Source organism: Triturus cristatus, chromosome 7 (assembly GCF_964204655.1).
Source record: "Triturus cristatus chromosome 7, aTriCri1.1, whole genome shotgun sequence".
Lineage (NCBI taxonomy): Eukaryota > Metazoa > Chordata > Amphibia > Caudata > Salamandridae > Triturus > Triturus cristatus.
In genome coordinates, this window is record NC_140590.1 from 1663756023 (window position 1) to 1663771797 (window position 15775).

Here is a 15775-nt window from a genome sequence, read left to right on the forward strand (position 1 = left end):
CAGCATTTGTTTTCTTTCTCAGGACTGTGTCCTCATTAGCTGATGGTCAGGTGTCTCACTAACTAGAATTGTGAGAGCACAGCTTAAAGGTGAAGCTTGAGGGTGAAAAACAGGGCTTGAAATGTGGCAGATGTACATTGCCATTAGCAGAAAGACCTTGCAGTGTGTACGGTAATGGACTGGACTGCCCTCTAATGGGCCAGTTCGGTGTCTGTGTTCTGTGGTCACTTCCTCTCCTTTTGACACCACATTGTGCAAGTCTAAGCGCTTGTGTGGTCTATGGTTAATGTGTTTTGTTTTGATGGCATGCGATACTAATCATTTCGAAATGGCTCCTCCGTCATTGTTCCGAGTTCCTATTTCATTTTGTGAGCTGACGTGCCTAAGTTCCATGCAGCTCTTGTGTAATTCAGGATTATTAGACCACTAATTGAGGCATTTCTTAAGAAAAACAGTTTCAGTGAGAAAACTGGGCTAAACCCCTGGTAGCAACTACACAGAGCAGCTGGCTTTTCCCCAGAGAAATTAGAGTTACATATTTAAGCAGCATCAAAACAAAACTAATCTGTTTATCTCAGAGAACATATTAAAATATCCAAACTAATTTAGTCAAAAAATGTGATCAGAAAAATAACAAAAATTAGATTAAGAGAATCAAGATATCTATCTATCTGTCTCCTTGACTGCTTTTCTGTCTATCTAAAGAGCAAGGAAACTGCATACCGTCTATACAGGTATGTGCGCATTTCCAAAAGCCACCACCAGATGGCAAACTTGAACCACAAATGAAAATCAGAAAGGCGAAACAGTTCTGCTTTACACAGGCCAGTAGAGGAGAGGTAGGTAGGTCCCATTCCTATGCAGGCTAATAGGCTTGAGTGCTACTAAACGTCTGAGGTTCCTAAACATTTTCCCCCTGCTCACTCCCAAAGTCCAGAAACTTACAGAGTACCATACCACAGCCAGTATTAGTAGGCAGGCAGACTCACTCTCCGCAGCATGGGCTTAAACTCCGGTCCCAGTGCTAAACGGTCTGCTGGTCCTGGGATAAACTCTGCCCTTTGTTTCCCGAAGGCTGCATGAGACCCGCTGATTTGATACTAAATGATCATTTCTAGTTATTGTCTAGAAGTGGGAACCAGGCCAAACCTCAGTCCTTCTCTCAGCATTACTCCCCTTTGTGGTCCAAGTTAAGTTGAATTCCTTCTCGCTCCCCTAGCTTCCAAAGTAAGCATGGGAGGCTACCTGTGATTAGAGACCCCTGGTAGGAAGAGGACATTGTCCTCTTTCTGCGGAACTAATCACTGCTACTGCCGAGGAGGAATGGTGATCAAACAGAATTCATTACTGTCCAGGTTGTCCACTAAATCTACTTTTTTTCAAAATCACCCTAAGATCTATATGCAAATCTAGCACTTAATTGGATTTTAGCTAAATATTCCAATGAGGTGCGGATCATCTCTGTAACTTTTCTCCTAGCCAGTTTTTTTAAATTATAACATTTAATCTGAAGTGGGCCTTTTCAGTAGTAAGAAACTACTGCATCCTACAATGTGAAATGTTGACTTTAATCTGGTGACTGCAGGGACATTTGAGTTTTATAATAATGTGACCCAATTGTACACATTATGTGGGCTTCAAAGCACCACTTACAGGTAGGTGACTTAGCTAATATAAAAAGTAGAATTTTTTACATATCAGAATGGTTTCTGTTGACATGTGTTGCTCAGGTGTTAGGCTGCAGTGGCAGGCCTGCAGACCTGTTAAAGTGACTAATGTGGGTGATGTAATTGAACACTGCAGCCCTGTGTGACATTCAACTTTTATTGCACATATTACTATGGTTTTACTTATTAAAAGTTAAGTAGTCCAATTGGACTATGTGGCTCTTCAACACTTTCACCAGTTCCTACATTTTAAATTAGCAGCAGAAAAAAATTGGTGAAATGGGTACCACTAAAAGAAGCTCTTTCTCACACATCCTGTTCAGAGCCTGGTTTGTTCTATTTTTTCCTAGTGTGATCCAGGATGCCAACCAAGATGAGTTTATCCAAAGGGCGATCAATGCCTCGAATGCCTACGCCAGTATCATCGATGCAGTCAAGAATGCAGAGAAAGCAGCAAAGGATGCCCACCAGGCAGCGAACGATGCTCTGATGGTAGGTCGTACCATGCAGTGATACCCATCTTATCTTGGGGAAGGCCTTTAAACATGCTGTTCAATATCTTCATAATGTGAAGCATTTCTGTTCATCATTCAGTCGATTCAGGGTTTAAAATGAAGTGGGCTGTGTAAGCGCCAGAATATCACGGGCTATGAAAACCAGTAGGAGCCCTGAAAGGCACGTGCATATTTTTTTTAGATGGATCTCCTTCAGCATTTGAATATCTGTGGTTCTACTTATTTGAGTTCTCATTTTTTAAGAGAGGGAAAAATATCTTTAGGAACTGGTGTACTGCAATAGGCTAACAAGTGGGGGGCATATTATTATTGGTCTGTCACATATCCACCCTCTCAATACCTAAAGAAATCAAAAAGTGTGATGTTCCGCAGTATTACCCACAACCTAACATCTAGGCGAGGTTCAAGTAAGAGGGGTCCTATACGCAGTGTCCAATGTCTATGCCACACACATTTTGAGGGCATTCCAAAATTCTTACTCTGAGCACTCACCCACCTAAGTGGCATGCTTCATTATCTGGTTCAGCTCCATGCTAGGTGGAAGCTGCAATGCCCAGCAAGCCCTTCACCCCGAAAGGGGGGGGAGGGGGGAGGGACTTTTAATGGGAGTTGTTTGCACTGTTCATGTTTGTGGTATGTGCATCAGTGGGTGATTGTGTGTAATAGGTGAAGTAATAGTGAACTTTAAAATCGACCAGATCTCCGTAACTCTCCAGGAGATCTTTTTTGTTGTGGTATCTAAAAATAGTCTTTTTTTATAAATTGGTGTCGGATATCCTTAGTCTAGTCGATTTCTTCTTCAATTGTTTCTGTGCTGTTTAACTGCTGTACACTTGTTTCTTTGCGTAAGCCTTACTGCTCGGAGCCACAGCTACCTAGGGTTGGGCTGCAGATTTGCCAAACGAAATCTAAGGGTCCTCAAGGGGTTTGTAAGTGTATTACATGGTGAGGTCACTGTAGAAAAGTACAGGAGGCAGTACACTTAACGCGATGGTAGCAGAGATCGGGAAGTACTGACAGTAACGGTGCAGCGCTGAGTGCGAGGTTCATGTACAAGAAAGCAAGACAACAGTACCTTAGTTCTTGGTTCGCTCGCGTAAAGTTGGTCGTGTTAGGATGTTATAGAGAAGTGAAGTACAACAGCTCCTCCGCTCTTGAAGAGGAAGTTAAATCTTACTGACTCGGGTACATTTTCCGCAGAAGACTTGATGTTTTGAAAGTTGAAGTTTATGCCAAGGTTGAAATTCGTCCCACGACCGTCACCCGTGTAGAAAAGTACAGTAGGCAGTAGATAGATGAACTGTGCTTCTTTATTTGAGCAGGAGTAAATATAACGTCCTATCCACAGCAAAGCCAGCAGCAACTGACATCCTTTGCTAGGCAACTGCGATAGATTCTTTCTACATTCTAGACGTCTAAGAAAGCAAGTTCCATACACAGATACATCAACACATAATAGAAAGGTAATGAAACAGCATCACCACAGTCACACAACCACGCCATAATATCCACCCCATTTCCTCACAACACCACAGCAGGAAAGATCCACTGGAGTTTCCGGAGATATAGAACTGACAAGGTACAGCATTTCACTCAACCATGACAAGCATTGGAAATTTCAACAAATTTGACACCTAGAAACTCTTTGAGAAAAGAGTTGAGCAAGTTGTAATGTGGTTGGTAAGAGATACTTGGGGCAACCAACCCTGGCAGTGACCCAGGTAACTAATGGACGTGGGGGACCAGCAAAACAGTTACCTCCACAGAAGAAGCAGTCTTTAAACAGTTATAGTCACTTTATCCCAGTTCAATGGATTCCTATGGAGTGACCCAGATGCTGAGGATACAGAATGCTGAAGGATGCTGTGGATGTGACTCGGTCGACTGAGGTTTTCATTTAGGTACTTCTCTGTCCCAGAAGGTGATGAGGGGGTCCTAGGCACAGGTTCAGTCATCCCACAAGGTCCTCTCCAGTCTGGCCAAAGTCCAGTCGCTACTGGACTACCAGTTGTAGGGTGTCGCGGTCAGAGCCAAATCCTTCTACGGACTGAAGCTTGCCTTCCGGGTGACCATCTGCACTCTGACGACACTCCTGGGTGCAGAAGACTAGGGTACGACATCCGAGCATTGGGTCCTGGTCCCTGGTGTTGCACGATGGCAGGGAACGGGGATCTGGGCTACCATTCGCCCTTAGCAACCTTCTTCAGCTATTGTGTTCCTGTACTGCGAACAGTAGGCAAGTCGGCTGACTTTTGGAGTCTTTGCTTTGCCTGGGCTCCGGAGATGACTTCTCTTTGAGAAGGACACAGCAGGCACAGTCCCTCTTCTTTGCTAGCCACCAGGTGCAGTCCACGTCTGTGCAGCCTCTCTTCACCAGGAACTTGGTGCAGCAGGGCAGACCTCCTTTCAGTTCAGTCGAGATCTGTTTTCTGGGTGCCAGGGGTGCCTTGGTTATGTTCAGAAAATGCCCTCCGGGTAAGATGCAGTGGGTGCCAATGGGCTACAAGATTCTCTCCCTCCTGATGACCACTTTATGGTAAGTGTGGGATCTGCCTATCCCAGGAAGCCCCATTTTTCCCAATCCCAATAAGGCAGAACCCATTTTCTTGGCGTCCACAGGAGTGTGGCTACCAAGGGAGCTGCACACCCCTTAAACTGGTTTGACTACTGACTTCCCCTTCCTAGTCCCTAGTGCCAGCCTGTCTACCTAAACAATAGAACGGCCCCCCTCCTAAGTGTTCCCCATTTGCCCTTCAAAGGGGGCTTCACCTTTGAAACTTGTCTTTTGGGCTAACACCCATATTGCTTCTTGCCTGGGTGATACAAGCAACTCCTCCAGTGGCAGGTCTCTATTGTTAACTTTCCTGGGAGTCGTTAGCACATCTCCCCAGGATAGCAGATATCTGTCTGCAGGACAGACTCAGAGTACATCAGTAAACGGCACTGCATCATCGACAACTAAAGTGGCAACTTCTAAAGTTGCACTTTGCCCACCAGTGATGTTAAATTCGATTTAACCATTATGTCAGATTTAATGCACTGATTCTTTTGATACTTTACCGTACCAAGTTTAGTAATCGCATTCAGAAGTTAGCAGGGCTGTCCATAGGTCTACTAGCCTTTAGACAGTAAAAACAAGAAGTTAGGATTTTTACTGCTGATACATTTAAAAGTACATGTTCCACTTTTTAACATATAGCGTCCTGCCTTAGGGTTCGTTTGGCCTACCTTTAGGGTGACTTGCATGTATTAAAAAAAGGGAGGTTTGGGCTTTGCCATTTCCTTAAATGGCAAAGCTGAGTTAACATTTTAAAACTGCTTTGCCAGTCTGCAGTAGCAGGCTGGGAGCCATGTTTTACCTTGTCCCACTCAGAGTGGCACAACAAGTGTTGCCGTCCCTGGAGGGGCACTCAAACTTACAAGCCATGGGTACACCTGGTTCCATGTGCTAGGGACCTAAAAGTAAGTTAGGCTATGCCAGTTGGGGGCAAGCCAATTAAATATTCACCATTTTATGAGTCAGAGCATACACGCTTAGTCCTGTCTAGCAGGGCTGGGGTCATTACACCAGTACTCAGAAGTCAAATTGGGAGCAAAAAGTGGGGATAAACCTAAAAAAGCATGTTTCCTTGCAGTGTCCTAAGAGGAAAGAAACTGAGCAGAAGTAGTTCCCCTGCTTCTTGTGGGGGTTGGCATGAGCAGTGACATTTAGCACATGCCCGACTGGTTGTCCCTCCGATCTCTGCCCTTGCTGTGCACAGCCTGTATATGTGAGCTAATTCTTAGTGACCTGCAGCTGCCTTGTAATGCATGAGGTTGTATGTTTTAATCGCTCAAACCCGACTTACCAAATAAGGTAGCATGGGAAGTTTATCAGTAGGTGGATCTTATGTGTTCAACGTCGGTTGTTCCAGGGGAAGGCGGGTATTTCCAGGCTCATGGTTGTCTTTTGCTAGTGCCAACTTGTATTTGTGCTTTTTTATAGAGTGTTGAGGCAGAAGACCTTGATAAGAAAGCCAAAAATCTGAAGAAAAAGAGTCGGACCCTCGAGGAAGCTGCAAAGAAGGAACAAAGTCAATTAAATGGGGGTAAGAAAGCATTCCTGTCGCTCACGGGTTCAGAACTTTTATGGGGCTCACACATGCAGATCCTGTGCTCCATTACTAACGTGCACAGGGCTTCCTTTAGCAGTCGGCATGAATTGCAATATGTTGTAGTGTCCACCGATGTATGCTTCGCTCATCCCTTTATCTTAAAGGTCCACATTTTTAAACTGCATTGGAGTCTCCTTCTCCGTTCATCTCAAATTGGGAGAAACAAAGGAACATGAGCATTGACCATTTTCTGCTGCCCCACAAAGTATATCTTGATTAAAAATTGTCTTCGATGTAAACCACACCGAAACATTGAAACCCTTAAACTGTTGAATGCGAGACTGGAAGAAAGTAGAGGTTAAAATCTAAACTTTCTTTAAAGATGTGAAGAAAAGACTTCAGGATGCTAAGGACCGGCTCAGAGATGCCAAGACGAAAAAGGATCAGCTGCAGAAAGATCTACAGACTACCCTGGACAGTCTCAATGTAAACATGGGTAGGTTGCACTTTTGATCTAGTGTGTGGGCAGGTTTCGAGGGAGTAGGATGTGGTCTGAACTCCTACGATATTGACTTTGGTAGGAGTTCACTTACTCCTGGGATGAGGGTCTGCACATCTTCTGCTGAATGGCGTGTATGTTTCCTGTACCCAAGGTGATGTGGCAGATACTCTCCAAGCTGCCAAGACATCAGCTGCCGATGCTAGCGCCAAGGCCACCACAGTGAATAACGCAGTGATCGACATGAAGAAAAATCTCGACCAATGGATGGAGAAGTATGGCAACATGACCAACAATGATTTGAGCCAAGCTGTGCAAGAAGCAGATTCATCTGGTGAGTCAATCGCAAAATGCGTCTTGGGGAGCTGAGATTTGATGGTTATACTAGGGGCAGCTGGCAGATTGAGAGAGAAGAAGCGAGGCATTAAGAGGGAAATCCCGCACTATTTGAAAGGGAGGGTGTCACACCTCAAAAGCCATTCTTCTTTGTACACACATATGGACTATGTCCCATCACTCATCCTCACCTGGATACAGACTTGGAAAATCCAAACTCCGACAGCCTCCTGGCTGGTAATATTTTCGGGCTCCCAGCGCAATCTGTTTAGTTGGGGAAATCCTTAGGTCTTTTGTATTAAGCCCAACCGGTCTGTGTTTTTTGCACACTATCTACTTTGAAACCAGGGATTCATTTTGCGATGTGACTGATGTACGAAGCAGTCAAATCTCAGAAAATGTAGATTCACAGGAGGTTGCAAAATCCTCTAACTCATGTACAATTATTGTGCAACAGGCATTTTGAGACTCCCTGGGAATTGGGACCTGCACGGAACAGGAGATCTCTATGGCTGCATTTGCAAGGTTTTGGTCTATTGTAGCCACAGATTCTCCAGGCATAAATTATGTGATTTTTCAAATCCCTGACATTAGAACCACAAATTCACTCAGTACATTGTGATCTTAGCAAGTTGGACTTGTGGGTGCCCTTCAAAGGGTTCAAACTTATGGCTGTGAATGTATTTAAATCTCAGTTGAAGAATATCTATGCTCAGACCTGGTTATTTCAAGAGCATTCGGTTTTAAACTAAAAGGGATCTTCTGCAGAGGAAAGTTAATCAGTGTGTGAATTGCCTCCCAGTTTGAGTTTTTGCCACACTCTAACAGAATTAAATAAAACCTCAACTAGCTCATAACAGCAGCTGCATAATAAGATAAATGTGGAGGGTCTGTGTCTGAGATCTTACTGAGCAAAATCTCCAGGCAAGGCGGGCCTGTAAGGCCTCATCTGCTCTCAAACACAATATCTACATGTTTAATCAAACATTATGAATCTCTCCCTCTTGTATGTACAACGTTTGGGAACCCATCAGCTTCTTTTGTGGCACGACCAAAACCTAGATTATTTTGTAGCATTTTCCTCGTTTTTGGTACTCTGTGACATGAAGCGCTTCTATTTGGAGGAAGAGGGATCATGGCATAAGCTGAGAGTAGGGGCTGGGGCTTGAGCAGTGGCTGGGGCATATTGAAGAGTCTGGGTCCTCAATTGTATTGTCCCCTTTTATACTCTTGCTGCTGGTCCCTTGACACTTTTACTCCTCAAAAGGCTGCGATTATCATTTTAGAATCCAATTTTGTGCAATAAAATTAATTTAGCTGGATTCTTCCTGCTATTCCTTTGTGTTTGCATTAATTGCATCTGTAACTCAGTTTTGGGATGCAGGGCTGTCACACAACTGCACCAGTAGTGGGGGAGAGAGAGATGACAATGGATGGGGTGGGGGAAAGGGGGGGGGGGGGGGTGGTTCGAGTTAGGACTTGTGACATATAAATTCAAAGCCTAATCAAATAAACTATTGCAAGCCATCCTTCAGTAAACTTAAAAAATGATACTTAATTCCACTGGTGACCCTTCTTTAGAAGGCAAAGATTCTGCCCAGACGTATGTTTCAGTTTCCAGAATGGTTGTAGTGGAAGGGAAAAGGAGCCACCAACAAAGTAAGAGGGTAAATGCTAGATGGCCTCTTTATTGATAGTCATATAAACAATTGCTGATCGAATCATCTTCAGAGATTTCTCATTTCATCCAGTTACGTACGGAGACTTGTGTAGACATTTCCTGGTACCATTGCTTTCCAAAGACCTAGTTTATCTGCCTTGTTGTATCTATCAGATAATCCAGAAGCAATGAGTGTGTCACATGAAGACTCAGAGTACAACTTTTTTTTAAATTGAAGTGTGAGGAGGACTGGAGTGCAAGTCTTTGAGTTGTCCTGAATGCCTCCGTTACCAGTGTATCTTGACTTAGCTGCACCGTAGAATTGTATCCAAGTGTTGATATTGCATCATGATCTGTGTGAGGACAACCGCATCTTGTCCACCTGACAATCTCTTAGATGGGGGCTTTGCCTTCTTACAAGTTTGTGACTTTCCTGTTCCTAACAACTCTTTTTGTTCCCCTTTCTTGTCTCTTCCCTGCCCAAAAAAATCAGTTTCCGAGTTGGATAGCACTGTTCCACTTCTTCTGCAGAAGCTGAACAACTTGGAGAAACGAAAAAGCCAAAATGGTAGCATTTCAGACAAAATCCAGCAGATCCGACAGCTGATTGCCCAAGCCAGGAACGCTGCTAGTAAGGTAGGAACACTGAATGCTGAGGATGACATTAGCTGCCGTGAAATGGGATAATGAAAATAAAGCAACAAGGAGGCCATACGGGGTGGCGGCGGGACATCAACAGACAGAGGTCCCCAAAGCGCAGGGAGCTTGGCTTGCAGAAGAAAGGCCCCCAACATATGCAAGCAATGATGCTTCCATTTTGGAATCTGGTGCAGCCCTCAAGCTACACTAAGGAGCTTCATAGGACACCCCACATGAGTAATTCAAGAGCGAGTAGAAGTGTAATTCTGGTATTCAACACCTGAATCTCCTGAACTTGGAGGACTTATCTGCTTTAAGGAAACACAGTACCTGCACATCCTGTTTGTCAGATCTGATGGCTGTGTTGGATAAAAGTATTGAGGGTTTAAGTTTGGATTTGTGAGGTCCAGCCCCACTTCGCAGGATCCTGGCCAAGCCCCTATCTCGCACTGCCTGTTACTCGCTATGCTATGGGAAGTTCTTCGAAAGAGCATTAGTTGGCCTTAAGGTCTGTGTTTGGGTGGCTGTTCACATGTTCACCTGTATTCTGCCTTTCATGAGAACAGGATGGCCCTTTAAGTGCCCCAAACTGCCTGCTTTCTTGGAAGCAAAGTGTTCGAGGCATGTGGGCTGCTGAATTCATATCTGTGCATAGATCGCCGCCTAGTGTTGGGTCCGGATGATTGCATATTGTTGTCCTGGAAGAGTCTTCGAAGTATCACGAGATAGGTGGCTCCTCCCCTGGACTACAGTGCGCATGGGCATCCCCTCCATCCTTAGATAGTTTTTTTGCAGCGTGAATCTTTCTGGATTCACTATGCTGTGCATTATTCCGCGATCTTGTGGTTGGGTCCGGATTCGTAGTCTTTCCTTTGTTTTTTTTTTTTTTTTTTTTTTTTGTAGCCCAGGTGGGCGTCGACGTCCACCATTTGGTGCACCTCCCGTGACGTCGTCGTGCTTCCTGCGGAAGTCCCACCTTTGGGGCGCCATCTTCAGATTCTTTTTTCCGCCGTTGGGTCTGGATCGTCATCGGGAAGCTCCAGAAGTTCACTCGGAGGAAGAAGGAAGAAAAGCGAGTTTCATCGATAGAATCAAGAGAAGACATCAGGAAAGAACAGATTTCGACAGGAACGCGAAGAAAGAAGACCAGCGAGCCTTTTTCTTCGACAACCTTGGAGAATGCACGCTCAGAGACCCTGAGCGAAATGGACAAGACGCCATTCAAGTTCTGCCCAAACTGCCACCACAAGTTCGCGCAGAAAGACCTGCATCCGGTCTGCAACCTCTGCCTACCGGTGGATCATCAGAGTATCGACTGCAACGCCTGCTCAGTCTTCGCGCCGAAGACACTCAGGGTGAGAGAGAGGCAGAGGAGAGCCAACGCCAACATGGAGGGCTAAGGAAAACCCCCGACACTCTACGCGCTGGGCCTCGACACGGACGACGAGGACAACGTCGCCGAGACAGCCGAAAACTTCACGGTCGTAGAGACCGACAAGAAAAAAGAAGACGAGGTAAGAGAATCGTCGAGCGCAAATCAAAAAACACCTCGAAAACACGAGGGTGACTCGAGAAAAACTGAGTCAAGGTCCACGAAGGGAGCCCCGGCGCCGAAAACTTCGACGTCCAAAGGGGGAACTTCGGACAAAAGGCCCAGCGGATCCTTACAAAAGGACTCCCTGGCGCAGAAAGACGCCGAAAGGCAAGGGTCGTCGAAATCATCCCATGAAACGGGCCGATCGACGCAGAAAGAACGTTCGACGTCGACGCAAGTTTCATCGAAAAGACCCGCGGTCGACGCCGAAAGCATCTCCGAAATGGAGAAAAAGAAGAGGCGGCTCGAGGCCGAAATGGAGAACATCCTTCAAAGGAAGAAGGAGTTCGACGCCAGGATGAAGGAATTCAAGATTCCAACGGTTTCATCGGCGGACGTCGTCGAAGTCGAGGATGAGTTCGACGCCGAAGGGCTGACAAGGGACCTCGAAGAGGAAGAGGAGCCCTATTATGAGGAAGAAGCCGAGGAAGAAGACCAACAATCGTTCTTCGAATCGGCGACATCTACCGGCAACGACGTCGAATGGCAAGATCTCGACACCGAAAACCCGGAGGAGGCCGTGGACACGTACCCCTCGAGGCCTTCGCCACCCGACGACATCGGGGTGTACAATATGGTGGTGAAGAGCGCAGCAATGGCCTTCGGCGTCAAGCTCGACGAGGAGAGGCCGAAAGCAGATTTTCTCGTCGAAACACTGCTCCCCATCCAGACTAGGAGCCAGTTCCTCCCCATGCTACAAAGCTTGATGAACCAGGGGAGAGAAGCCTTCAAGGAGCCTGCCACCTGTCGGTCGATCACGCCCAGGACAGAGAAAAAGTATAAACACTCCTCCCTGGACCCACCTTACATCAAGGGTAGCGTCACCGCAGACTCCATCATTGCCTCCACGGCCAGGAGAAGGGCCAACGTGCCAGCAACCTCGGGCCCACCTCCAGATAAAGAGAGCAGGAGAATCGACCTCACAGGCAGAAAGGTCGAGAGGAACGCCGCAATGCACTGGCGCATGGCGAATTCAAATGCACTCCTAAATAGACACCAGTACCAACACTGGGATGAAATGGGGGAGCTAGTAAAGCACCTCCCCGAAGAATACCGCCAGAGAGCCTCTCACCTGGTAGATGAAGGCAAGAACATCGCCAACTCCTGTATAAAGACGGCGTTGGATGGGGCAGAGACTTCAGCAAGACTCATGGCCATAGGGGTCACAGAAAGGAGGCATGCATGGCTAAGAATCTCGGGATTCAAACCGGAAGTGCAGAACAACATCCTTGGCACCCCCTTCAACGGAGAGACACTGTTCGGAGCAACGGTGGACGAAAAGCTCACCCAGCTCAAGAAGGAGAACGAGACAGCGAGGTCCATGGGGGCCCTGCAGCTGAGGGGAATGAGACGAGGAAATCCCTCGAGGAGACCCTACGGTAGGGGTGGAAGCCAACAGGGTACGTCGCACCAGGCGTTCCAACAAGGTCAGCAGGGCGAAGGTCACGGACAAAGTCAGCAGAAGCAAAGCTGGCAATATCAACCTCGGGGCCAGTCCTTTCGAGGGAGAGGGAACGGATGTGGCCAAAGGAGGAGAGGGGGCGATCAGCCCTCCTCGAAGTGACTCAGCACGCAAGAAGACGCCCACCCTCGTCAGGCCCCCAAGGGTGAGGCGCAAAAAGGTGTCATCAGGGGGAAGAGAAGATTCAAGAGCCTACGAGCATACGTCACCGGTAGGCGGAAGGCTGAGGTTCTACCTTCAGGAGTGGCGGCGCATAACCACAGACAAGTGGATACGGAACATCGTGCAGTACGGATACTGCGTAGACTTGGAGAAAAGACCTCCAAACAGAAAGCCGAAGGGAAGACAGAGATCGGCCCAAGAACTGGCAATACTCAGAGAAGAAACACGGAAACTCCTGCAAAAGGGAGCCATAGAGACAGTGCCGTTCAGGGAACGCAACAAAGGGGTCTACTCAAACTACTTTGTGGTTCCGAAGGTAGACGGAGACCTCAGACCCATACTGGACCTCCGGTACCTAAACAAGTTCGTCAAAACACAAAGGTTCAAAATGACTTCACTGCAGGAGGTACTGCCACAGATAAGAGAAGGGGACTTCATGGTCACCGTGGACCTCAAAGATGCCTACCTTCACATCCCAATAAACAGAAGGCACAAGGGCCTTCTAAGATTCAACATCTAACAGGAACACTACCAGTTCACAACCCTGGCCTTCGGATTAAAATCAGCGCCAAGGGTCTTTACAAAATGCCTGTCGGCGGTAGCGGCACACCTACGAAAGCAGGGAATACACGTATACCCCTACTTGGACGACTGGCTGGTCAAGGCAAACTCACGCGAGAAGTGCGAGAGGCACGCAAAACGCGTAACAGACACCCTCACAAATCTGGGGTTTTCCATCCACTGGGGAAAATCGTCGCTGGAACCGGAGCAGGTAAAGATTTTCCTGGGGGCAAAGATCAACTCCCTACACAATACGGTAGTGCCCAGCGACAGGAGGACAGATGCTCTACTGAAGGAGACGCAGCTCTACCAGAAGGGGCGAGCTCTGACAGTGAGGGCGGTGAGCAAGATGATGGGAATGATGGCGTCCTGTATCCAGCTGGTGCCGAATGTACGCCTGCACATGAGACCATTCCAGGAATGGCTGCAACAGCAATGGTCACAAGCAAACGGAAGTTGGGAGGATCTAGTGGTTGTTACGCACGCAGTGCAGGAGGAGATAACTTGGTGGAACAGAGACAACATAACAACGGGGAGAAGCCTGACACCACCAAGCCCAACAGTGACCATTACCACGGACGCATCACAGAAGGGATGGGGAGCGCACATGGACAACCTCAGGGTGAGGGGTCTATGGGCTCCAGCGGACGCGGTCCGCCACATCAACTACCTCGAGTTGAAAACGATACTGCTAGCCCTGAAGGCATTCCAGAAACACCTGTTCGGCCAGAGAGTGTTGATACAGACAGACAACACCACGGCGATGTTCTACATCAACAAACAAGGGGGGACACAGTCGTTCCCCCTCTCATCCCTAGCTCAGGAGATTTGGAGATGGGCCATACCTCTCAAGATAGATCTACTGGCAATTCACCTGCCAGGGAAGGACAATGTGGAGGCAGACTGGCTGAGCAGGCAGACCTCAGCATCGCACGAGTGGGAGCTCAATGGCCAGGAAACGGAGAAAATCTTCCAGAAATGGGGGACTCCCACAATAGACCTGTTTGCAACACGCCACAATGCAAAATGCCGAAGCTTCGCGTCCAGGCAACCAGATCAGCAATCCAGGGGAAATGCCCTATGGATAAGCTGGTGGAAGACATTTGCCTACGCCTTTCCACCGATACCCCTGTTGCACAGAGTGCTAGAGAAGTGCAGAACCAGCAACATGACTCTGATCCTGGTGGCTCCACAGTGGGCGAGGCAGACATGGTTCTCACAGATTCAAGAAATGGCGCAAGGCAATCCGTACAGGTTCGAGAGGAGAAAGGACCTGCTCTCAATGCAAAACGGAGAGGTCCTGCACCCAGAGCCAGAGAGCCTCAACCTGGCAGCATGGCTCCTGAAGACCTAGAGTTCGCACACCTAAAGTTGCCTCAGAGCACCATGCGAGTGCTACGGGAGGCAAGGAAACCTACTACAAGAAAGTGCTACAGCGCAAAGTGGAAGAGATTCACGGTGTGGTGCAGGAAAAAGGGACTGCAAAACAGGATGACAAGAGACTCAACTGTGCTGAGGTACCTCACACACCTTCTAAAGAGTAACCTCTGCTCGAGCTCCCTAAGGGTACACCTAGCAGCGATCGTTGCCTACACCAGAGGTGAGAAAGGTGGAAGTTTCTTCACCTCGCAGGTGGTGAAGAGATTCATGGAGGGAGCCAAAAGAATGGCACCCCCGAAAAGGTTGCCGCCGCCGGCATGGAATTTAAACGTGGTTCTGACGGAGCTCATGAAGGCGCCGTTTGAACCCATTCACAAAGCCACTCTACAAATGTTGACGATGAAAACTGCCTTTCTAGTGGCCATTACCTCACTACGCAGGGTGAGCGAGCTTCAAGCACTAACGCTACAGGAGCCCTACATTCAAATTCACAAAGACAGGGTAGTCCTCAGGACGGACCCCCACTTCATGCCCAAGGTAGTGTCGGCGTTCCACATGAACCAGACTATCCAGATACCGAGTTTCTTCCAGAACCCGACTACAAACGCAGAGAAGGCCCTGCACACCCTCGACGCCAGAAGAGCGGTGATGCACTACATTGAAAGAACCAATGAACTCAGGAAGTCGAAGCAGCTGTTTGTGTCCTTTGCTACCAGCTTCATGGGTAGACCAGTGACCAAGGGCACCATCGCTAGGTGGATTGCCCTCACTATTCAATTCTGTCACAAACAGGCTGGACAGGAGCTAACGGAGGGGGCCCAAGCCCACTCCACAAGGAAGAAGGGGGCCACAGTTGCCTTCCTGGCAAACACGCCCATCCAAGATATTTGTCTCGCAGCAACTTGGGCATCTGTGCACACGTTCACGAAGCACTACTGCGTGGACATTCAAATGAATAAGGAAGCACAGGTCGGACAGAGGGTGCTACAACACATTTTCAACGACCAGCGATCATCTTCCACCCAGCCACCACAGAAATAGGAAAACCGCTACAAAATCTATGCACAGCATAGTGAATCCAGAAAGATTCACGCTGCAAAACGAAAAGTTTCTTACCTGTCGGTGTAGTTTTGCAGCTTGAAGATCTTTCTGGATTCACTAGCGAACCCACCCACCTCCGCCAGGAAGATGAGGCTGGAGGAAGAG

General features: G+C 47.6%; 1 protein-coding gene across 1 annotated transcript in view; it reads left to right on the forward strand.

Annotated features, from left to right (window-relative positions):
- LAMA5 (laminin subunit alpha 5) overlaps positions 1-15775 on the forward strand; it is a 402322-nt gene that overhangs the window by 276322 nt on the left and 110225 nt on the right. The window contains exons 56-60 of the mRNA XM_085615185.1: positions 2018-2159; positions 6168-6270; positions 6659-6772; positions 6930-7109; positions 9265-9407. Coding sequence (XP_085471311.1) covers positions 2018-2159; positions 6168-6270; positions 6659-6772; positions 6930-7109; positions 9265-9407 — 682 coding nt within the window. The remainder of the gene's footprint in view (positions 1-2017; positions 2160-6167; positions 6271-6658; positions 6773-6929; positions 7110-9264; positions 9408-15775) is intronic.